The sequence below is a fragment of the Thermothelomyces heterothallicus genome (assembly GCF_042370625.1).
Source record: "Thermothelomyces heterothallicus CBS 202.75 unplaced genomic scaffold P884_scaffold_9, whole genome shotgun sequence".
Lineage (NCBI taxonomy): Eukaryota > Fungi > Ascomycota > Sordariomycetes > Sordariales > Chaetomiaceae > Thermothelomyces > Thermothelomyces heterothallicus.
In genome coordinates, this window is record NW_027192570.1 from 191,495 (window position 1) to 212,825 (window position 21,331).

The following is a 21,331-nucleotide window of genomic DNA, read 5'->3' on the forward strand; positions in this document are numbered from 1 at the left end:
TGGGTCTCCCGGTGCGCAAATCCCACGCTGCAGGGCAGAAAGCCTTGGGCGGCTTGGCACCGTTGCCGAAAACCAACCATCGTCAGCGCGGCCCTAGTGTAAACTCAAGGCGAGCGTTAGTCGACGATACATCGAAGCTGCGCGCCTGTTTGCGACAAGGCCGAGAGCAGCGCTCCTCCGTCGCCATTCTCTGGTCAGCGTCACTCACAATGGCGTCTGCAGAGCTTATTGTCGCCAAGACGGCACTGTCGGGAGCCCTCTTCCGTGCAGACCCGCGGCCGTGTTCGCGCGACGACATTGAGTCGATGCTCGCCCTCGTCAACTCGACCATCACCGAATGCTCGCCCTCCAATGTCCAGGTTTGATAACACGCTTCATCCGTGTCGCTTTATACCCGTTGTGGACCCATGGGCTAAGCCGCGCGCCAGAGATGCAAACAATGGGCTCTCGGCAATCTGGTTCCCTCATCATCCCGCATCGCCCCGTTCTGCAAGTATCTGGTTGCTTTGTCCAAGTCGTTCGAAGGGCCTAGCCATGTCCCGGCTGGAGATCCAAAAAGCGGCCGCATACCCTCTGCCAAGCGCCGCCGCCTTCATGTGCTCTACATCCTGAGCGACATTCTCTACCACGTCTATCATCGGGATCGAGACAAGGAATTCGCCCAGAAGCTGGAACCGACCCTCCCTGCTTTGGTTCGGAGCGCTGCAGCCTTCAACAACTGTCCGAAGCATATTCGGAAAATCCACGATCTGATTGGGCTCTGGGAGGAAAACGGATATTTTGCTCCCGGTTTTATTCAGCAACTGCAAGCTGCAGTCGACGAAGGCCCATCTTCCAGTGACGAGGGCAAGAATGACAAGGACGCCGACACCTCGACCGATCCCGTAGCCAAGGCGGCGAAGACGGCACCATGGGTCATGCCAGCAATGCACGGCGACCCCTCGACACCGTGGTACGATCTTCCTGCAGGGAACTGGCTTCCTGCTCTGGAGCCGAACTCGACCCGACCGATGAACCCTTCGATGATCAAGCCCCTTGTTCTCTCGCAGGGCCCAGCCGACAAGAGTCTCGTCGAGGCTGTCAAGAAGTTGCTCGCAGATATCGACAAGATTTACTCTCCGGAGGCGAACCACGATGAATCACCGCCTTGCATTGGCCCTCTAGGCGAGCGTATCGAAATCGACGAGATAACCGGAGAGATCATTGGCGGAGATACGTACTACGGCTGGTCGCGTGCGTTTTGCGAGAAGATGAAGCGCCGAAGACGTGGCGGTAGTGGACAGGACGATGGCCGCGATGGCGAGCGCGGCAGGGTGCGCTCGCCACGGTCATACAGCCGTTCGCATAGTCGATCCCGAAGCCGCTATGGGGGCCGCAGCGAGATATCCAGCCGGAGTCCCAGTCGGCCTGCCTTTAAGCGGCCAAGATTGTCAGCATCTCCGCAGAGGAGGCGCCACTCCCGTAGCCGAAGCCGAAGCCGAAGCTGGGGACGGGCCCGGAGCCGGAGCCGGAGCCGGTCCCGGTCCCGGTCCAGCTCAGATCGACGCAGGAGCCGCAGCTATCGGCGATCGCGAAGCAGGTCCCGCTCGCGGTCCCGTCGGCGGCGGTCACTGTCCGCATCTAGGCCTCGCGACGGGAAGTACGCTGGTGACAATCGAGACGGGAGGTACCATCCACGGAGTCCGGACTTCTCTCCCGCGCGCTCCAGAAGCCGATCTAGGAGCCGGCCTCGATCCTCACCCTATTCTCATGAAGAACCCCCTCAACCGCCAAGCAACGGGTTCGTTCCTCCGAACCGGCCTCCTCCTGGCAGCTGGAATCAAGCACAGCCTCCGCCGCCGCCTCCTCCACCACCCCCGCCAGCACTAATGCCCTTTTCCGTGCCGCCTGCGGTACCGCCACTCCAGCCCGGCTTCGGCATGGGCTTCCCAGCCCCCCCGCCTCCGCCGCCAAACTACCAAGGCTCGTGGCCTCCCGTTCCGCCGCCGCCACCGCCGAATCTCATGTTCCCCGGCGGTGGAACCGGGGTACCACCCCCCCCTTTCCCGGGAGGGTGGCCTCCTCCACCCCCGCCGCCGCCACCAGAGACACCGGCTGCGAGTAATCAAAATGGGTTCCATCAGCACGGACAGGGAAGAGGAGGCTACCAAGGGGTTGGAGGTTATGGCCCGAGTGGCTGGCGCTAGCGGAACGATACGGGTAGCTTGCTCTGTCTTGAAAAAAAAAAAAATGGGTGCTACTTCCCTGCCTTCGTCATCAACCGAGCAGGGTGATGAGATCAGACGGCCGTGAGAGCCGTCTTTCGCGTGGAGCCAAATGATAGCAAAATAATACCGCCGTCTATTATTCAGTACCCAAACTATCATGAGCCACTTCCGCACACCTGAGAGATTCCGTACCAACCCCCATCCAAGAAATTTGCTTATTTACCGAGGATACTGATGCCAAGATGTCCCGCCTCAAGGGCACACGCCTCCTTCCCACTCATCCCTACGAACAAAACGGGGGACAAAAGCCGATCCGTACTCATCCACTCTTTAGCCCAGCCAGCAGCTATTGCTTCAGCTTGGATGTAGGGTAATAAGGACAGCAAGGGGGTGGACTATCCTAGTAGTAGACCACGCACGGAATAGCCATCTCATTTGTTAAAAGGGCCCACTATAGAAAGAAGAGACTTTGACTCGACGAAGCAGAAGACATGGAAAAATGGAAAAGTAAAGTAAGAAAAGCGGGGGGAAACATGGAGAAAAGCTGAATCACTGGGGAAGGAGAGATAAGTTGGTAGAAAATAAGCCGAACAAAAAATGAAGGGCCGGGAATGGAAAGATGGGCCAAAGGGGGAAAGGAGGGGTTTGGTTTCGCCGCGTGTGTTTCTCACTCGCGGGCGTGTCATCCAGTCCAATCCAGTCCGATCCTGTCTTCCACGACTTCATCTCCCTTTGTTCCTGTTTTTCCTTCTCTTTGCAGGTGAGGAGGCCCACTCCACTCGACGAACAGAGGGACCATGTCCTGACCGTGCACCCTTGGTGAAGCCCGTTGGTCCCCTGCTCGACTTGTATGTATTATCTCCAACCAGCACCGATGACCCGACTCGTGACAAAACACCGGCATCAGAACTTGTGTTTCGATATTATAGGGTGGTAGATGCCCGGTTCGTTCCCACGGCTTACGGGATTGGAAGGAGCGAGGACGGTCTCTAATCACCGCTGACTTCGCGCCGAGCCAATTGAGTTTTGTCTGTCGTGCATCTCCGGCCGGCGATCCCTCCGGTCACCATCTTGCAGCTTCAGCGAGTTCAGTCTCTTCTGATTATCATCGGCCGTGTCCACCTCGTCGACGCGCGGCAGCGTCGGCACAGCCTTCTGTCGCGGCGGCGGCCCGGACTTGTCACTTGAACCGTTGGCGGCATTGGCGGCCATGGCGGCTTTCCTGCGGTTGGCTTGTTCCTGGATGGCTGCCCATTTCCTCTGGCGGAGAGCCTCCCTGGCCGCAGCGTTGTTCTGCTGCTCCGTGTACTCGTGCGAGCAATCGTCAAAGAGCTGGGGGTTGATCTCCATGAACAGCTTCATGGCGTTGTAGACCATGCCATGGATCGTCCTGATCGGGAAGTTAGCCTCGACGGTCCGGCCAAACCGACGATGATCTAGATACAAACCTGTTCCAGTGTCCCTTGGAGTTTTCGTAGAGCGGCGCAAACATGATTGGCAAAATGATCTCGACGTTGTCGCTGACCAAGTTGCAGAAATACTCATTGTTCCAGAAGTAGAGGGCACGCTCAGCGACCTGGAAATGGGGGCTCGCCACGGATTTGGCGAGTTGGTGGAACAGAGGCTCTTGGACCTTGGCGAACTCGGCCGGATCCATAACCTCGAAAATGTCTTCGACCTCGTTGAGGAACATAACCTCTTTGGTACTGTTGACCTTGGGCCAGAACCGTAAAAGGCCAAGCACGACCTGCGTTCCCAGTTAGTATGCGGATGCCCTCTTTGGTGCTTTTCTTCCTTGCTTCTTTTCTCTCAATGTGCAAAGCGGGAATGACATACGTCTTCTGTTAGCGAAGCATCCTTCTCGAGGAACTGCACGATACAATAGGCCAGCTGAGGATGGTACATGCTCAAGCTCTTCACTTTGTGAAGAGGGAGGAGCACCCTCGTCAGGAAGAGTTTGTGTTCCTCTTTGAGGGGAAGGGCGAAGCCGTTGATGATAGAGCCCAGAATCTCCAGCAGCTCGGCAATGCCGTTGAATCGCTCGGTCTCGTAGGTGAACTGAAAGAAGACGTTGTTGATGGAGCGGCGGATGAAGGATCTCAGGTTGAGGAATTTGCCGTATATGCGGTGCAGAGTAGTCTTCAAGAAGTCTCTCTCCCGAGGATCCTCAGAGTCAAACAGCTCGAGCAGCTGGAGGACGAAGCTATGATCAATGTACGCCTTTGCGATGTTCGTATTGAAGTCCTGGCTCTCGATGAAGCGGAGGAAGAACTCGTACACGACCTGTATATGCGGCCAGGCGACTTCCAGCACGGGCTCGTCTTCTTCTGGGTCGAAAGCCTCTCCCTGCGGGTTCACGGGAGGCGGGATCGGGCGAAACAGGTTCTTTGCAAACATCCCGACAACGACCGGGTACATGGGCTCCGTGATAACCTGCCGGTTGTTGGCGACGTAATCCAGGAGCTCGTGGAGCGCCAATCGCTTGATTTCCTTCGACTTCATATCGGCGCTAGCGTCGTTGAAATCGAAGATGACGTTGCACTGTTCGATCTTCTTCATGAAGAGATCCTCACGTCGTGCGGGGGGCACCTCGTGGAAACCGGGCAGCTTCTCTAGCTCGCGATGGGCGGAGATGTCGAAGCGGGACGAGTGCTGCCGCCTCGGGGTCTTGGGACCGTCAAGAACATCCTTGGGGGTCTGCTGTAAGCGATCGTACATCAGGGACTTCTGGCCCGCCTTGGGTGGGGCGAGATCATGAGGCATGGTCTCGGGGGCGCCGGGCGGCGGAACATGCTACGTAGCAGGCGTCAGTACTCCTCGTAGACTGATCGGTACGAAGTTCCCGGGGCCTTACCGGTGCACTCGGGCTAATGATGACGGTCGGAGGTAGGGCCCCATGCCTAGCAGGTGTCCCGGCGCCGTTTGCGCCCTGCCCAGGTACGCCGGTCCCGAACCTCTCGGGGCCAGGAGGGTTCGCCCCAGTGTTGCCAAGCTGAGCCTGAGCAGCCAGCGAGGCGTGATCGGCGTGCGCAGCGGCAGTGTTCGGGGGCAGCGGCTTGTTGCGGACGTCGTTCAGCGTCGAGGTGGAGGACGACGGGGTCAAAACGGGCGACTGGTTGGAATCCCTAGCAGCAGCATTTGGCGATGCTGTTCCGTCCTTCGAATCTTTGTTCTTCTTCGAGGACTTGCTCGAGTCCTTGCCTCGCGAGAGCTGCAGCAGTTGATCACGTCAACACCGTGCATAAGGCTTTGATGGCGCACCGACAACTTACGACTCTGGCGCCGAAACGCTTCATCTTTGAAGACAACAGCTTCTCTTCTGTGGGGCGACTAGAGGCGCCCAGCTCGACCCTTCTGCGAACCGAAACAGCCTATTGAAGAGAGGGTGGTCCAGTTGCGGAGAGGGATTAAGATCTCGGCTCGGCCTTCGTCCTCATGCAATGCGATCCACCGGGGCGGTCCCCGTCGATCGAACCGCCGTGTTGACAAGCAGATTGGATGTTTCGAAGCGGGTCGGGATCAGCCCCAGACGCAGCAACGGAGAATCCTCGCTGCGTGTTTTGAGGCGTAGTCGTGCCGCTTGCACCGGTCAGAGCGGCGGCGCAGTCAAGAGGGCGGCGTGGTGTTGCCCCAAGTCGGTTTCTTGCCGGTGGAGGGCTGGTCAAGAACGGCGGGTCTTTGGAGAGAGAGGGAAAGCGAGGCGGCAATTGATGTCGAATGCAACGCAACGAATTTGGCGCTGTTGGTCCGAATGTCTGGGAGAGGGTTCGACTGCTGTGGGATAGTTTGAGGGCGCTCGCCTGGATTGTTGTGTTATTAAGAGAACGCACTGTGGATTGCTGTGCTGGCAGTGCCAGGCGTTTAGGAGATGGAGACGGCCAGTACTTGGAGCTGATGTCCCAGTGCTAAGGTGTATTTGCGGGGCTCCAGGAGTCGCGGGTCCTGTCCGTCGGATGGGGTCTTGATTTGCCGGGACCAGGGTCAAGCACAACTCGCAATGGTCGGCAGCGAGGGTAGATAGAGCGTGCCGTTGATCTAGTCGTGCGCACAAGTCCCTCGTGGCTTCATGCATCAACACGAATAGGCGCTTTTGCTGCAGCCGTTTTCATGCTTTGACAGGGTTGGAAGCTGTGTTCTGACAGGCAGCGAGCCAACTAAGGTTGGTAGGTAGTGTAGGTATGTACGGATTACAGGGAGATGCGTTGCAGAAGCGCTCGGGGAGTCGGACGCGCTGGAATCGGAGACGTGAGTGCGCTCGCGCACTGGGTGCTCTTGCGAGGGGCAACTGGGATCGCCGATTGTGGTGGACTGTGGGAAGAAAACACTAGAAACCGGGTATCGGAAAGACAAGATCCACCGTCTATCCCAGCCTCATAGCACGGTGAGTGGTGAGCAAGAAGTGGCTCAAGTTTGGAGCTGGGCTCAGGAACGCGAGGGTGAGTCGCAGTAAAATTAGCACTGTTAGCATCAAGCACAGCGTCGCGGCCTGGAGCTTAACAAGCCAAGTTGTACTACAATCGAAGTTGCCAAGATCAGAGATCCGTGCGCGTGCACGGTGGAACTCCCTACAGTGGTCCACACAAGTACGGTAAATACAGTTCAGATGGGCTTGCTTGTTAGTGCGGTACGGATGATGTATTCAGTGGTTCCTTTGCTACAAGAAAGAGACGGAACAATAGGAAAGAAGGGGTAAAAAAGAGAAAATAGAACAGGAGCGGAGAGCAAGAAATCCGACAGAAGTTGGGAGGAATAAGATAGTGAGCAGGAATCCTGCACTTTGGCCCGAATTGAAGAGCAATGCCATTTGCCTACATCCGTATAATCTTTTCCATCTTTCTCCTTTTCAAGAGTGGTTTGCCACTAACGAATTACCCAGTTAAAGGCAGTGCGAAGCATGTAAGGTACATACATACATGGATGAAATAGGTGGACATGCCTGACCTTACCAGCGCCTGGTGGTACCTTCCAAATCGTTGTTCGGAGGAGGTTTGTTACAGTAATTCCTACGGGGCCTTGGCACGCAGTGTAAGATATGAATTTGAGTTGCCACAACGAAACTTTAACCCCATATCGGGTCTGGAGCTGTTTCTCTTGTTAAATCAGTGCTTCCATCATTGTAGTAAAATGTTTAATTCAGGTGCAGATATGCTACATGGGAATTGATCTTCAATTTGCAGTTCCACTCTTAATCTTCGGTTTTGGTAGGGCTTCGGCTTCAACCGACGAAATCTGCCAAAATCATCATCTCTGTCATCCCGAAGCAGAAGTCGCATCGCTTCTGACAAAGAGAAACGCGAGAACCCATCGGGGGGTCACAGAGCCACGTGCCGGTTACCATGGCATCGTCTTGCCATGGGAGAGATGGCGACACAGCGCCGATATACACAATCCCCCCTCGGCGACTCGGGGCATTGGAACATCCAATGATCATTAAGAACCTCGACAAAGGAATCAAGACCTTCGGCCAGAATAATGCCTTTCGGGCGGTACGTTCCAACGCGGTCATTGCTCCGTCAGGAGAAGAGCATCAAGCTGATTCTCTGTAGATTCTCGACTCGGCCAGTCCCCAGATATCAGTCCCCTTGTACTTGCGCTACGATAATCCAACCGCCAGGCCGCTGACTTCACATAATGCCCTGACGCACAATGTCGTCTTGAAGGTCACGGTGCCAAAGCGGACCGGAAGGAAGCGCAAGCGGGGCACCAACGGCCCCTGGGAATGGGAAGTTGAGCAACCCAGTGCCGAGGATCCTGCCCTTGTCTCCCCAGAAGTTCTCTCACGGGACAGGCTCGATACTCCACGAGTTATCCGGCGCAAACTCCAGGACAATGTAGGCAAATACACGGTCGAACCGGTCGGTGTTGTCAACAACACCCACCGGTACAGAGGTCGGTCGTCTCTCGCCCGACTTCCCCTCCGGAGCCCAGACTAATGGTTTCCCAGGCCTGGCCGACTTTCAGTATTCGCTAGGAGAGTCCAGATTCATGAAGCATTTCGTCGAGAAAGTTCTACCCGGCGACGTTTCCAAGTTGAAGGAGTTCTCCCTTCAACCCGGGATCGAATCCGGGACCAACATCGACCTCATCCCGCCTCCGTACTTCACCCCTATCACCCTCCCTTTCAGCTATAACTACGCTCAGAATCCCCACACCAAGGAGATCAGTCTTGGTCCCTCCGACGCCACGGGCGACCTGTCTGAGGACCAAGAATACGGACGTGTTGTCAACATCACGTCGCGCGCCCCCGCCGCCGGCTACTTCATCGCGCACGACGAGTACCCGGTCCCGAGCGGCCCGCGCCGGGAGCCCGACATGTCCGACCCGCAGGTGGCCGCCATCATCACCGAGATGCGGCAGGCCATGGAGGAGCGTCCCATCTGGACGCGCCGCAGTATGTGGAACCGGCTGGGGGCCAAGTTCGCCGAGCTGCCCAAGAACGGCGGCCTCGTCCGCCACTGCCTGCAGTACGCCGGCTACCAATTCAAGGGCGGTCCCTGGCGCGACGCCCTCGTCAAGTACGGCCTCGACCCGCGCTCTGATCCCAAGTACCGCATCTATCAGACACTCATCTTCAAGCTGCACAAGACGCGCGTCGGCAGCGTCGGCCGCTCCTGGCAGGCGCTGCGGCGCAAGGAGCTTGGCGTCTCCAATTTCGGCAAAGCGTGGAAGGACATGGGCGCTGGAGACGACGCGATGCTCAACACGCACATCTTCAACGGCGAGTCGTTCAGCACGGACGGCAAGGTCTGGCAGGTCTGCGACATCACTGATCCGCTTCTGGCCAGGTTGTTTGCCGAGGCCGAGGTGCGCCCCGAGTGCGACGTCGAGATCAGCGGTTTCTACCACCGCGCGCTCTGGTCCGTGGCCAAGGCCATCATGAAGTGCAAAATGGTCGCTATCCGGTTCAATCGCACGCTGACGGACAGCGACTTCAGCGCCGCGCTCGAGGCCGTCAAGAACGTGCCGCAAGATGGCGGCGGCGGCGGCGGCGGGGGTAGTGGATCCGGAAGTAGCATGGGTATCAGCCTGCCCGACCTCCAGTTGACGGCAGCAGAGTATGAGCAGCTTCGCGGGGGGAAGTTCCGCCCGCGGCCCGGCATCAAGTCCTCTGGACGCGAGGTCGTGGACGGGGTAGGACGCCGGCGAAGAACGCATTATCGCGTGCGGATCCCGCTTAAGGAGACAGAGGAGCGCGAGGCGGTCAAAATGATCAAGCTACTTACACATAACACGCAGGGCAAGGAGGCCGCGGGTGAAACAAGTGCCGCGGCCACCGAGGCGGAAGGATCGACCCCGGGCGAGGAGGTGTTACGTGAGACGCCAGCTGGAGCAACAGATCAAGACGTCAGGCCCGCCAGGACAGGGGAAGAAGAGCAAGATGAGAAGGACGAAGGCGAGGAGGAGCAAAGAGAGGGACGTGCGTTCCAAGAAGTCTTGGAAGACATGGACGAAGAGGACAGTGAGGAGGAAGACGAGGAGGAGGGTGACGAGAGCGAAGAGGATGAGGAAGGCGTGGAGATGGTATCCCAGAAGAAGTATCCCTTCCACCAGGAGAATGAATCAGAAGACGACTTGGACCAGGAGGAGGAGTACGAGGAGGGTGTATATTCGGACGAAGACGACCAGGAGGATGTGGAGGACGAGGACGAGGACGAGGACGAAGATGAAGAGGAGTACGCCGGGGGAGATGATGACGAGGAGGAGGAATTAGGAGAAAAGGGCGAGGGATTTTCCCAAACATGGGAAGACGACGATGGTGATGGTGGAGAGGATGGCCAGGGATACTACGAGTAGGATTGGCCGTCATGAGCCTGTCTATATATATATATATATATATATATATACATGCAAAGCCGGACTTGGCTCCCTACTTGCCGGTGTTTTGGGGCTGTGATTTGTTTTTAACGACGATTCATTGCAACAACGTACTATTCATGCGGGCGCAAATAATAAAGGCAAAAAGGGGAAAGAGGGCAAAGAGCTTCGTATTACGCTATGTCCACCCAAACGCACACTCCCGCCTCCAAACCCGTATTAAGCTCTGTCGTCTCAAATGGAAGAAGAAGAAGGGAGAAAAAAAGAAAGAAGAAAGAAAAGAGAGAGAGAGAGAAAGAGAAAGAGAAAATAGAGAAGAAAAAAAAAAGGAATTTCACCAACGCCCCTTTTACCATTGCACCCGCGCCCATCCGATCCTTGTCAAAGCCAGCCTACTCCGCCCATACCCCATCCAGAGTGTCAGTCATATGCAATCTGAACAATTTCATGATAGCTCAATCCAAAACTGCCGTTAGGAGAAGAGGAAAGAGAGAAAAAAAGTGAAAGGACGAAAAAATAGCCTGTGATCCCAGACCAACCCAAACCCCTATACTCCATCTGCAGCCCACCACGTGTCCACCAGGCCAGTCGTCCTCTCGCCTCCTCTCCGACCGACAAGGGGTAAAGGAAATTTGCACCATCATACTCACATGACTGATTGAAAAGCACCTCGAAAGCAGCAGTGAGAGAAAAAAGAAGAAAAAAAAAGGGGGGAAGGCTGAGCTCCCTCTGCCCTCGGTCCCCTCACTGCACAGACAGGCTCAGGGCCCGCGTCTTGCCGGCCTTTTGCGCGAGCACGCTGGCCACCCAGGCGTCGACCTCCTCGAGCGCCCGGCGCGGCGTCTTCTTGCGCTTGAGCAGGAAGCCCTGCAGCTCGGCGGGCGAGAACTGGCCCGGCGGGATGCGGGCGGCGAACTGCGCCGCCAGGTGGGCGAGCTCGGCCGAGTGGATGGTTGTCGTCGTCGTCGTCGCCGCCGCCGTCGCCGCCGTCGCCGCCGTCGTCGTCTGCTCTTCGTGGCGGCGCTGGTTGGGGCGGTGGTGGTGTCCCCGCTGGTGCTGCTGCTGCTGCTGCTGCTCCAGGGGGAACCGCCCAGTCGGGATGGCGTCCCTCTTGGCGGCGGCAGTGTCGGTGAGGTCGAGAGGCGCCGGAGCGGGTATCTTGCCGTCCGGGGCGGCGTCGTCGTCGCCGATTTCGGTGATGCCGGACACGTCGGTCATGCTGCCGTCCTTGTCAGAAGAGAGCGAGAGCGGCGTCGGAGGGGGTTCGGAGAGAAGGGTGAGGGGCGTCAGCGGGGAGGAGAGGTGGTCGGAGGCGGAGATTGGGAAGGAGCTGGAGTCTCCCTTGGTGTTCTCGGGCTCGTACATGCGCACAAACAGCTCCCTGGCTTGCTCCTGGCTGGCGTTGGTGAAAGCGATCTGCAGGTCGACCCTGCCCGGGCGTATGAGCGCCTCGTCGAGGGCCTCGGGCTTGTTGGTTGTCATGATGAGCACGCGGCCCTCGTGGGAGGCGACGCCGTCGATGGCGTTGAGCAGGCCCGAGAGGGAGATGCCCTTCTTCTCGCCCGAGTCGCCGTTGTTGCCGGCCCGCTTGAGTTCGCGGGCGAGGTCCGAGACCTTCCAGTCCCTCTTGTTGTGATTCTTGGACTTCTTTGGGGACTTCTTCTCTTTGCTGTCGTCGTCCTGCCGGCCTTCGGGCTCCTTGTCGTCGTCGTCGTCGTCGTCGGAGGAGGAGGAGGAGGAGGAGGAGGAGGAGGATGAAGGCGAAGAGGACGAGGACGAGGCCGGGTCATCGGCTCGTTTGAGGCCGGCCGTGTCGATATCCTCGAGCAGGACCACGCAGCGCCGCGGAAGCGAGGTGAAGAGGCCGAGCAGATCTTCCTCGGTCAAGGTCGGGTCCAGGAGGGAGATGACGTAGATGTCCAGGCCAAAGACACCGGCGAGGGCGAACGATAGCGATGTTTTGCCCGTCCCTGGCGGGCCGTGGAACAGATAACCGCGGCGAAGGGGAATGCCGCGGTTGGCGTACCAGCGCGGGGTGGCCGGGTGCAGATACTCGTTCATGTCGGAGAGGACACGGATCTTCTGCTCCTCGTCGAGGACCACGGTCTGCATCGGCCGGACGGGACGGTTGGCGACCTGCTGCCACGAGTGTCGATGGCCGTAGCGGCGCAAGGCTTGGGGCGCCGGGCGCCTGACAATGGTCTTGGCCTGGTGGTCGCGGTAGTACTGCTCCTTGGCGTGCTGCAGCAGCAGCTTGATCGGCTTGGGGGAGCGGCCGAAGCAGGAGAGCACGAGGCTCTCCTTGTCCTTGAACTGAAGCATGCCGTTGCCCCCGACCGAAGGATTGAACAGGGGCTCCTGCTTTCTGTGCAGCTGGAAGTATCGGCCCCTGAACCAGAAGCAGTGCAGGCCCAGGGCTGGCGTGAAGCGGGGGGGTGCCTTGGCTTCCTGGTTGGAGAAGTTGAGGAAGACGCCAGAACCGCTGGCGGACACCAGGCTAGACGTGAGCTCTGACTCGTCCTCCTCCTCCCAGGCGCCCTTGGACGCCGTCTCGGCAGTGAGGGAGCGAGAGTTGACCATCTTGGGCTGAGACGCAAGCCATTTCATCATGTGGAAGTAAATGTCATCCGAATTGCTGACCTCGATGCTGGCCATGAAATGCTGCCGAGCCAGGCCGTAGAGTGCCACGTACAGCTGCGTCAGGACCTTGTTCGCGGCCCAGAACAAACCGGCCACGGTCAGTACGTAAGTCGGGTCGATGCCAAGGCGGTTGCCGACGAGATTGTACAAGATAATGAACAACTTCACCAACGGGTTGAACTGAAACCCAAAGAGCGGCGAGAGGGTGTCGAAGAAGAGGCCGTCTGGGAGCCCCTTCTCGGCCGAAGTGTTAGTGCCATGAGTGCTGCTGTTAGTTACGAGGGTTGGCAGAGCCCCTCGGATGATGCTGCTAAAGTCCATCGTGGCCGAGAGCCACTGGAACAGGGCGACGATGGTGGGCAGCCAAAGGCGGTCGCACGAAGGTATGGAGGCGGCGGTGGTCCCTGCTCCTTCGGTCAACCGGGGAATGGCTACGGCGCCTTGGAAAGGAAGAGGAAGCGTTACCGGTGGCTATGGGAGGAAGTGAGGGGTGGGGAGGGAACTTTTATACTCCTCCGATGGACCACAAATGAGAAGATTTGCGTCTGAGCTACAACAAGTGCCAAATGTGATATAAGGCGGCCTCCTTGTACATGTTAGCCCCTGGACGATCCGGCCGCCTTTGGCAACCGTCGTGGCAAAAAAAGAAAGCAGCTGTGAAACACAAGGTGAGATACAGCATAGGAGTTCGCGTTGCTCAGCGTCCTAGGAAAGAAGTGAGACAGAATACACGCATCTTCCCCCCAGACGTGCGAATTATCTGCTCGGGCGCACGAGCTCTTAGGGAACGGCAAGCAGATCCCGGCTGCACATATCCGAAATGCTTGGCCCAGCCGATGCTAGCACGAAGCGTTCAAATGTCGGGTCGGGCTGCGGACAAAGGCGTTCTCCCCGCCGTCTGTCATCATCACAGGACTGATGTGACAAAATAAAACAGAACACGATGACGCGCCCCAACGGATGCGTCTAAACGCGTGTTTCCCTATAGAAGCCGTTCTAAGACGCGGCTAGGGCGGTGAGGTCCAGGGAACGGCACCAAGGACCCCCTTACTCCCTCAGACCCGGCGGCCCTTGAACATGTGGCCCGCATGGTAGACTTGTTGGTCGGAGCTGGTGGCCCTATATGCAAAGTGGATGGGTAGCTTGTGGCCGGCTTAATGGCCTCTCCCACCAATGACTGCAATCCCGCGCAGGATCGTCGACGAGCCACGGCGGCCGTCCCAACCCAAGAAGCCTGCAGAGTCGGTACACGTCTCCGTCTTGTTGCTGGAGGTATTCTGTCCCAAGGTTGCTCCAAAAAGAAAGATATGATTAACCAACCTGCCTGGCGGCCCAGCGAGACGGTGTTATAGGCGTTACCGGTTGCTTGGTGACGAGTCGGATAAAGCCAACAGTGAGTCAATACATAGCCCTATTCTTTGGCACCTGAGAGAGACCGGATTGGTCCATTACCCGCTTTTGGCAGGATAAAGAAAGAGAGAGAAGAACACGAAGATTCTGTAACAGGTTGAGGGGCAACAGCCGAGGAGCGGGTGACAAAAATGACTAGGTTGCGTCTCGAAATGAGCGTGGTCGTGGCTGTGCGTGTCCTAACCGGGTCTGTACAGTCGGTCGCGATGCGGCCTTTTGAAGTTCTCGAGCTGATGAGACTGAAGGTTTGGGAAGCTGAGATTCGCATTGGGCGAGTTGGTGCGTGGGGTTATTGCCAGGGTCGGCTTGGGGGGAGCACCTCGCATGTTAGCAGACATCAGTGGCGGAGCCAGAGTGCATCAGTTAGCTGTCAAGGTACCTCGGGGCTCACACCTTCCTTGGGAGAATGCAGGTCATCCTGCTTCGCAGTCGCAGAGCTGGTGCCAACCAGGGCTTCGGATTCGATGCCTGATTCTGAAACACAAAGATCGGAGCCATGCCCTGCGCACTCCTCATTCAACCTTCCCAAAGAGTCGGTTGACAGTTCAGCGGGGCTGAAGTCGGGGCCGAAAATCGAGGCCAAAAGACCAGAACATCGGCCGCTGGCGGCCTCGAATTTCGGCCGGAATAGATTATGCCTTCGAGTTTGTGTGGAAGCAGACGTTCGGGGCTGAATTACACGACGGAAAACGGTAACGACGACGACGACGATGATCACCACCACCACCACCACCACCACCACCACCATCACAACAACAACAACAGTAACAATAACAATAACAACAGCCCGCACGAGACACTAGCATCGACAAATCGAGGCATGCAGAGGGCTCATGGAAGCAACCACATAAAACGGGCATACACGGCGCAATCACGGCGTGGGCATGTCTGAGCGCCAACCGCCCGGCGTTGTTGGGCTTCTGGCAGAGAGACAACTCAGACAGTCCGTCCCGGGACGGTGGAACACAATCACAAGATCGCCATCCACAGCAATGCTGGCGCGGCGCAGAGAGCTCTCATTGGGTGTACCCGGAGCCGTCTCTCCCACCGGCTAACCGGTTCTTTTTTATTGCTGCGGGAGGAGCACGACAATGTCCTGCCAGCCAGCCGAGATCCGAAGCCAGTGGGGCCACGCGAGATTGATAAGCCCGGATTCTCGATGATGATGATGATGCAGCCTCTTCGCAAGTGTGGGATGCGAGCCTAGCCCCAACTGCGCACACCATACGTACATGTGACTCCCCAACCGCGACTCCTCCACCCTCCCGCGTAATTCAGCCAACAATCTTGCCCGTGTCCCCCGTTAGCGGTACCCTAGCCGGCTCGGCCTGGGCAGCCAATCCATCAAGCTCTTCCGCACCAACATGCCCATCCCTCCCCGCATCATCCCCTTTGCCAACCACAGCCTCAACCTCCCCGCTGCCACCCTCCGCCGTCCCTTTGGGATCAACAGCAGCGGGGGCAGCACCAGTAGCAGCACTAGGGGGAGCAGCGCCAGCAGCACCACGACCGCCACCACGGTCCGGGGAGACAGCCCGGCTCGCCCCGCGGCTCGGCATCCGGCTGCCCTCCCCCTTGAGCTCGTTGTCGAGCCACAGGTGGGCCCCGGCCTCCTTGAGCAGGCGCACGCACTCGGCGTTGCCCGCCTTCTCGGCGAGGTACAGCGGGGTGTTGCCGGCGCGGTTGCGGGAGTGCACGCCGGCGCCGCGCGTGAGCAGCTCGCGCAGGACGAGCGGCTCCGGCCCGACGGCGGCCAGGTGCACCACCGTGTTGCCCGCGTAGTCGGCCCGCTTGAGCAGCTGGTGGTTGAACTCGTCCCCCTCGAGGATCTCGCGCACCGTGCGCAGCTCGCCGTTGCGGATCGCGTAGCCGAGCGCCGTGAAGGCCGTTTCTGCCCGATTAGGTTAGCCCAAGTAGCCAGTAGCCGACTCGACTCGGAAGAAAGAAGGCAAGCAGAAAGTAGCTGCGTTTTTCTCCCCCCCCCTTTTTTTTCCCCTTCTTTTTTTCTGCCTTTCTGTCGTTGTTTGGGGGTGGCGTGGAGGAAAAGTTTGGGAGAAAGTAGGGAGTGTCAACGTACCGGCCGCAGTAAGTCTGTTCACGGCCGTATCCAGAGTGCCCGCCGGGTGAGAGAAGGACGGAAGGGTCATCTCGGTCATCTCGCCGCGCAGCGACTGCGCCATCTTGGCCGTCACGTCTTCGTACGTCAAGCCCGGTAGTGCCAGAAGGTACGACAACTTGGTCAGGGCTGCCTCGGTAGTGAGGTCGTGCCCAAACACCACGCCGGCCCTGCCGAGCGCGGTCGCGGGAGCGTAGACCGGCGACACGAAGCCGTTGGTGCACTGGCTGACATTGACGACGACGATGCCGCGCTCGACGGCGGCGCGGATGACCTTGGTCAGGCTGCCGTCGACGCCGCCGGGGGCGTTGCCCATGCCGAACGTCTCGAGGATCAGGCCGCGCAGGTCCGGTACCCTAAGCACGGAATCCACCATCTCGGGCTTGATCCCCGGGAAGATGCGCAGGCAGGCCACGTGCGCCGTGTCCAGGTACTTGGTCACCTGAAACCCGGCGATGCTAGTGGGCCGCCGGACCAGGCCCCAGTTGACGTCGACGCCGAGCGAGGTGACCTTGGCGAGCGGCGCGCAGTTGGGGCTGTCGAAGGCCTCAAAGGAGGAGGCCGAGACTTTGGTCGTGCGGTTACCGCGGAAGAGGGTGTGGTGGAAGAAGAGACAGACCTCCGGGATGACAAAGGTGCCGGCGATGATGAGGGAACCCAGCAGGTTGTCGACGGCGTCGGATTGCAGGGCAAAGATGGAGGCCTGGGAGCCGGTCAAGATCACCGGCTTGCCGAGGTCTGACATCATGAAGGACAGCGCCGACGCCGTGTAAGCGAGCGAGTCGGTGCCGTGCAGGATGACGAAACCGTCGAAAATGTGGTAGTTCTCCTTTATGGTCATGGCAATCTCGGTCCAGCCCGTGGACGAGATGGAGCTCGAGTCGAGTAGGGGCTGAAACTCGAGGACGCCATACCGAATGTGGCGCGAATAGGCGCTCGGGGGGGTTCGGAGGCTGTCGAGGGTCAGCTTGACGCCGTTTTTGTAGGCGTGGATTTTGACTACCGCAGTCAGCGAGATTAGGTCTATTATCGCAGGAGTAGGTAGTCTGGGAGGCTGATTCTCAAATTCTCCGACATGCTGTCGTTCTTGCGCATCCTCCGACGCTATCTCCTCACCCAACTAACGTACAGCATGCCCAAGCTTCCCGGGGTAAGTGTTGTGTTTTTTTGACTTACCTGAAGGGTCCGAGTTATCGTTGAATGACGGCCGAGGAGCCATGGCCTTTTCGAGAAAACCCGTCATGGGAACCAAGCCATCGGCTGAAGGCTGCATGCAGATCGTACCGCCCGTCATGATGATGAGCACCCGGGACTCCGGGTAGTTGGCCTCTGATTTCATCCCCTCCAAGACGAACGGCACCCCCATCGTGTCTAATTGATTATGGAATATGGACGTGTGCTGGGACCTGACCTCGCCCGAGTGCCGAATGAAGGCGCCTGCTGTGTTTTTAAGATCCTTTCAAAACCCGGATTCGAATCCCAACCTTCCAATGTTGTTGTGCAAGGTGATCCTCCTCTTTATATCGCATTCAAGCAAGGCAGAATTGGTGTGGGTCAGCGGCTCCGCGAATTCATCCAAGGTTTGACTGAATTGTTCGATCTGAAGCTGCTCGAGAATCCCTAAACGTGCCTCCCTTCAACAAATCGCAATGTAAGCTTGGAATGCCCGATAAAGCAAGACCGATAATGGCAAACCGATTCTAGACCGACGATGAGACAAGAATAAACTACTGGAGAAGGCGGCGTCACGCGCTCCAGGCTCTCTCAGGTCTCTTAGCTAACAGAAAGTCCCTTGTTGGATCTCGGACAGGGTCGGGCCTGAAAGAGCCGTTGGCAACCGCAGTGGAAATTTTCTAAGAGAGGAAACAAACCCGACTTCGGGCTTCACGTCCTGCAAAAGAAATGCAGCGGTGCATCGTCATTTTTGTAGCGGATAACGACTTTGGCAGTGCTCGGCAGTTCCGACAAGCCCAGGCGTCCACTCGGTGAGGATCTGATTGATAGGAGATGGTAATCCGTACCGGGAACTTCCTCGTGCGCTCGTATGTGTATCGAGGACCACCTACCTATATCGGGGAAAGTCGGTCTAGGCCGAGTCGACGTGACCGTCATTTGAGTTACATGGTCGGAAGCTGGGAGAATGGGACGCACGCGAAGTAGTCGGCATGAAGTGTATCATTGCCACATAACGCCAAACTCTATTAGGTTCGGCCGGAGTTTTGATGTGGCTTCCAGCTTTTTAACTGAATATTTGGCAAAAGTTGCTGTGCTCTGAAACTGATGTATGTACGGATTACTCCGTATATACATACCGTACTTAGTTATATGTCTATTGTATTCAAGATATCGGTACGGATGAGAGTTCGGATTTCCCCTATAGATGCGTTTTTTGTATCCTTACACATTACTCCGAAAATGAAAGAAGAAGAAAAAAAAACTTCTGGTACCTCCAGCAAGTCATCGGTACCTTACCTTATTAAGGTGCTTGGTAAGAATTGAATTGCGTACGATAACTTGGTGTACGGATGTCGCTACCAAAAGAAGTGGCTCACCGCCAAATTTGACCGGCAGAATGAAGCCGTTAAAAGCAATATAAAGTACAGTGGGGCAAAGCACTATAGCCACTAAAGCCTAGGCACTGTGGCCGATTGTTAGTGAAGATACCTTCTAAAACTTTAGTGACCTTGTATGGTCCGTGCAGCAAGGCGGTGAGCCAGTTCTTTTGGTAGCGACATCCGTACAGTTGAAAAATCCAAGCATTCAAGGGAGACCCCGCCTTCCTTGGCAGGGTCTGTTGATGCAGCCCCGCGAAAGAAGCAATTTGCGAAGCGCCAAGCCCTCTGCCGCATAATTTCCCAATAAGGCGGGGACCACAGCCGTGTGTTAGTCGCGGGTCAAGTGGGCGATCAGAAGAATTTTCCTACCATCCTACCCTATATTACCCAGTCGTCGTCGCCATTGCGGTCCCGGAACTCTCTCCCGTTCATTTTTTCCACCAAGAAATCATCATATCCGCTCGAGTCATTCCAAAAGGAGGGATAAGAAAAAAACAATGGCCGCCGCTCTTGAAGAAGCCCAGGTCAGCTACGAGGAGCTCTCGGACCTCGAGCAGGAGTTTGACGACGTCGAGACCGAGATCAGTGGGTTTTACGGCTCCCCGGGTCTTGTTTATCAAAAAGGGATGCCCATACTGACGCCTTCACCCCAATAGTCCGCCAGCAGTATGCCCTCTCCAAGCCGCTGTACGCGCGCCGCGCCGAGCTGGTCGCCAAGATCCCCAACTTCTGGCCGCTGGTGCTGGAGCAGGCGCCGATGGACATTGACGAGTACATCCAGCCGTCCGACTCGGCCATCCTGCTGTCGTCGCTCAAGAGCCTCTCGGTGAGCCGGTTCGAGCTGGACGAGGATGAGAAGAACGGCGACCCGCGCAGCATCGCCATCCGCTTCGAGTTCGCCGAGAACGAGCACTTTGAGGACACGGTGCTGGAGAAGAAGTTCTGGTGGCGCCAGAGCAAGGACGGCTACGCCGGCCTCGTCAGCGAGCCCGTCCCGATCAAGTGGAAGCCCGGCAAGGACCTGACCGAGGGGCTGCTGGACCTGGCCAAGGCCGTGTACGACGAGCAGGTGGCCCAGCCGAAGCAGGCCAAGAAGGACAAGAAGGACAAGGTGCCCCTGACCGAGAAGCAGAAGGCCCTCAAGGAGAAGATGGACCAGACCGGCATGGGCGGCGTCAGCTTCTTCGCCTGGTTTGGCTACATCGGCGAGTACATCTCTGCCGAGGAGAGCAAGCAGGCCATCGAGGAGGAGCGGGAGAAGCGGAGAAAGCGGAAGGCCGGTGAGCCCGTGCCCAAGAAGGATGACGAGGATGAGGAGATGGAGGACGACGACGACGACGACGACGAGCTCGAGGAGGACCTTGACATCTTCCCCACGGGCGATGCTGTTGCCATGGCCATCGCTGACGATCTGTGGCCCGGTGCCCTCAAATACTTCAGTGAGTTTACCACGGTAATTCCTTCTCGAGTGTCCGAACCCATTTCACTGACCAAAAAAAAATCAGTCCAAGCTCAGGAGCAGGACGGGGCTAGCGAGCTCGACTTCGAGACTGATGAAGAAGACGAGGAGGAGGACGGGGAGGACGAGGAGGCAGCGTCGAGGCCGCAGAAGAAGCACAAGGGCTCCAAGAACTGAGTTGGGCTTGGCAAGTTTCTGGAATCAGGTCCACGATACCCCTACATTCTCATGATTTGAACCTACGAAGATTGCGATGTGATGATGGATAGAGAAAAGCACCTTTGTTTTCTTCCCCCCTTCATACTTCCCTAGGATGGAAAAAAGTCCTCAAGATCTGCACTGAGGATTTCATTGGCTCACATTCGTTGCCGTTCGTTGCCGGGGTCGAGCGAGCATGGTGATGCTGAGTAGGTCCAGATGCCCTTGGCGCCTACGTCAATCCAGGGGTTCGAGGGCAGTGCAGGGTGGGGAATTTGGCGTCTCAGAGTTCCTTTCCGTCGACAACACAGCCCTCGAAACACAAATACGCAGCATTTATAAGAAGAAGAGAATATCAGAAATCGCCAATTATTGAAGTGTTTATCTCCTCTTTTGTCCTATATTAGAGTCTTTCTCCTTTTCATTTTACTCTTTTTTTCTTTTCATTTTTTATTCATTTTTTTGCATTTTTCGAGATCCTCAGATCTACAATCATGCTTGGCGTTTCCCGCCCGCGGCCCTTGCAGTGATTCGCGACCGCAAAAAGGGGTTCCACCCGCGATCTCGAACTTGGAGTGTTTCAGTCCTCTTGTTCCCCAGAGCTCCCGAACAACGGTACCTGGATGCTCCGAGCGCGTCGAGAAATTGCAGGCCGCCCTTGGCATAGGGTAATCAAGGGCTTTAATGTTTCTTTCGTTCTCTTATTCTTCCTTTTTGTCTTGTTTTACGTACTTACGTATCCGTACCTGGGCCAGGAAGTTCCCGTGCCAGCTACCCCGAGTGATCCGTTCGTCTCTTTCGATCCCTCTTCTCCTTCGTTCAGACTCCGTTCTCGAACGTCTCTCTCTCTCTTTTGGGACGTTAACGTTGGTCTGGAACCAATGGCCAACAGTCGCTAGGCTTTCTTCTCCTTCTCTTTATCATTCTCTTT

General features: G+C 57.2%; 6 protein-coding genes across 6 annotated transcripts; 3 read left to right on the top strand and 3 right to left on the bottom strand.

Moving 5' to 3' along the window:
- Window positions 1-209: 209 nt before the first annotated feature.
- Window positions 210-1,624, top strand: P884DRAFT_269169 (uncharacterized protein; the record flags this gene model as incomplete). The annotated part of the gene is made up of 3 exons (XM_069442253.1): window positions 210-359; window positions 429-1,313; window positions 1,466-1,624. The coding sequence occupies 3 exons, from the start codon at window positions 210-212 to the stop codon at window positions 1,622-1,624; spliced, it is 1,194 nt and encodes a 397-aa protein (XP_069298071.1).
- Window positions 1,625-3,200: 1,576 nt separating this feature from the next.
- Window positions 3,201-5,503, bottom strand: P884DRAFT_199063 (phosphatase 2A regulatory B subunit-domain-containing protein; the record flags this gene model as incomplete). The annotated part of the gene is made up of 5 exons (XM_069438209.1): window positions 3,201-3,597; window positions 3,656-3,954; window positions 4,044-5,000; window positions 5,062-5,418; window positions 5,480-5,503. 5 exons carry the CDS (start codon window positions 5,501-5,503, stop codon window positions 3,201-3,203), a joined length of 2,034 nt encoding a protein of 677 aa, XP_069298072.1.
- A 1,804-nt stretch (window positions 5,504-7,307) lies between these two features.
- Window positions 7,308-10,021, top strand: P884DRAFT_222348 (RNA polymerase III transcription factor IIIC subunit-domain-containing protein). The gene is made up of 3 exons (XM_069439520.1): window positions 7,308-7,693; window positions 7,754-8,096; window positions 8,152-10,021. Exons 1-3 carry the CDS (start codon window positions 7,544-7,546, stop codon window positions 9,999-10,001), a joined length of 2,343 nt encoding a protein of 780 aa, XP_069298073.1. The 5' UTR covers window positions 7,308-7,543; the 3' UTR covers window positions 10,002-10,021.
- Window positions 10,022-10,766: 745 nt separating this feature from the next.
- P884DRAFT_198810 (BCS1 N terminal-domain-containing protein) lies at window positions 10,767-12,983 on the bottom strand (the record flags this gene model as incomplete). Its single annotated transcript, XM_069438179.1, has 1 exon — window positions 10,767-12,983. The coding sequence occupies one exon, from the start codon at window positions 12,981-12,983 to the stop codon at window positions 10,767-10,769; it is 2,217 nt and encodes a 738-aa protein (XP_069298074.1).
- Window positions 12,984-15,346: 2,363 nt separating this feature from the next.
- On the bottom strand, window positions 15,347-17,554 carry P884DRAFT_198633 (asparaginase-domain-containing protein; the record flags this gene model as incomplete). Its single annotated transcript, XM_069438162.1, has 3 exons — window positions 15,347-15,963; window positions 16,150-17,187; window positions 17,365-17,554. 3 exons carry the CDS (start codon window positions 17,552-17,554, stop codon window positions 15,347-15,349), a joined length of 1,845 nt encoding a protein of 614 aa, XP_069298075.1.
- Window positions 17,555-19,231: 1,677 nt separating this feature from the next.
- P884DRAFT_241932 (nucleosome assembly protein) lies at window positions 19,232-20,751 on the top strand. Its single transcript, XM_069440250.1, has 3 exons — window positions 19,232-19,328; window positions 19,400-20,182; window positions 20,249-20,751. Exons 1-3 carry the CDS (start codon window positions 19,241-19,243, stop codon window positions 20,377-20,379), a joined length of 1,002 nt encoding a protein of 333 aa, XP_069298076.1. The 5' UTR covers window positions 19,232-19,240; the 3' UTR covers window positions 20,380-20,751.
- Window positions 20,752-21,331: the final 580 nt, after the last annotated feature.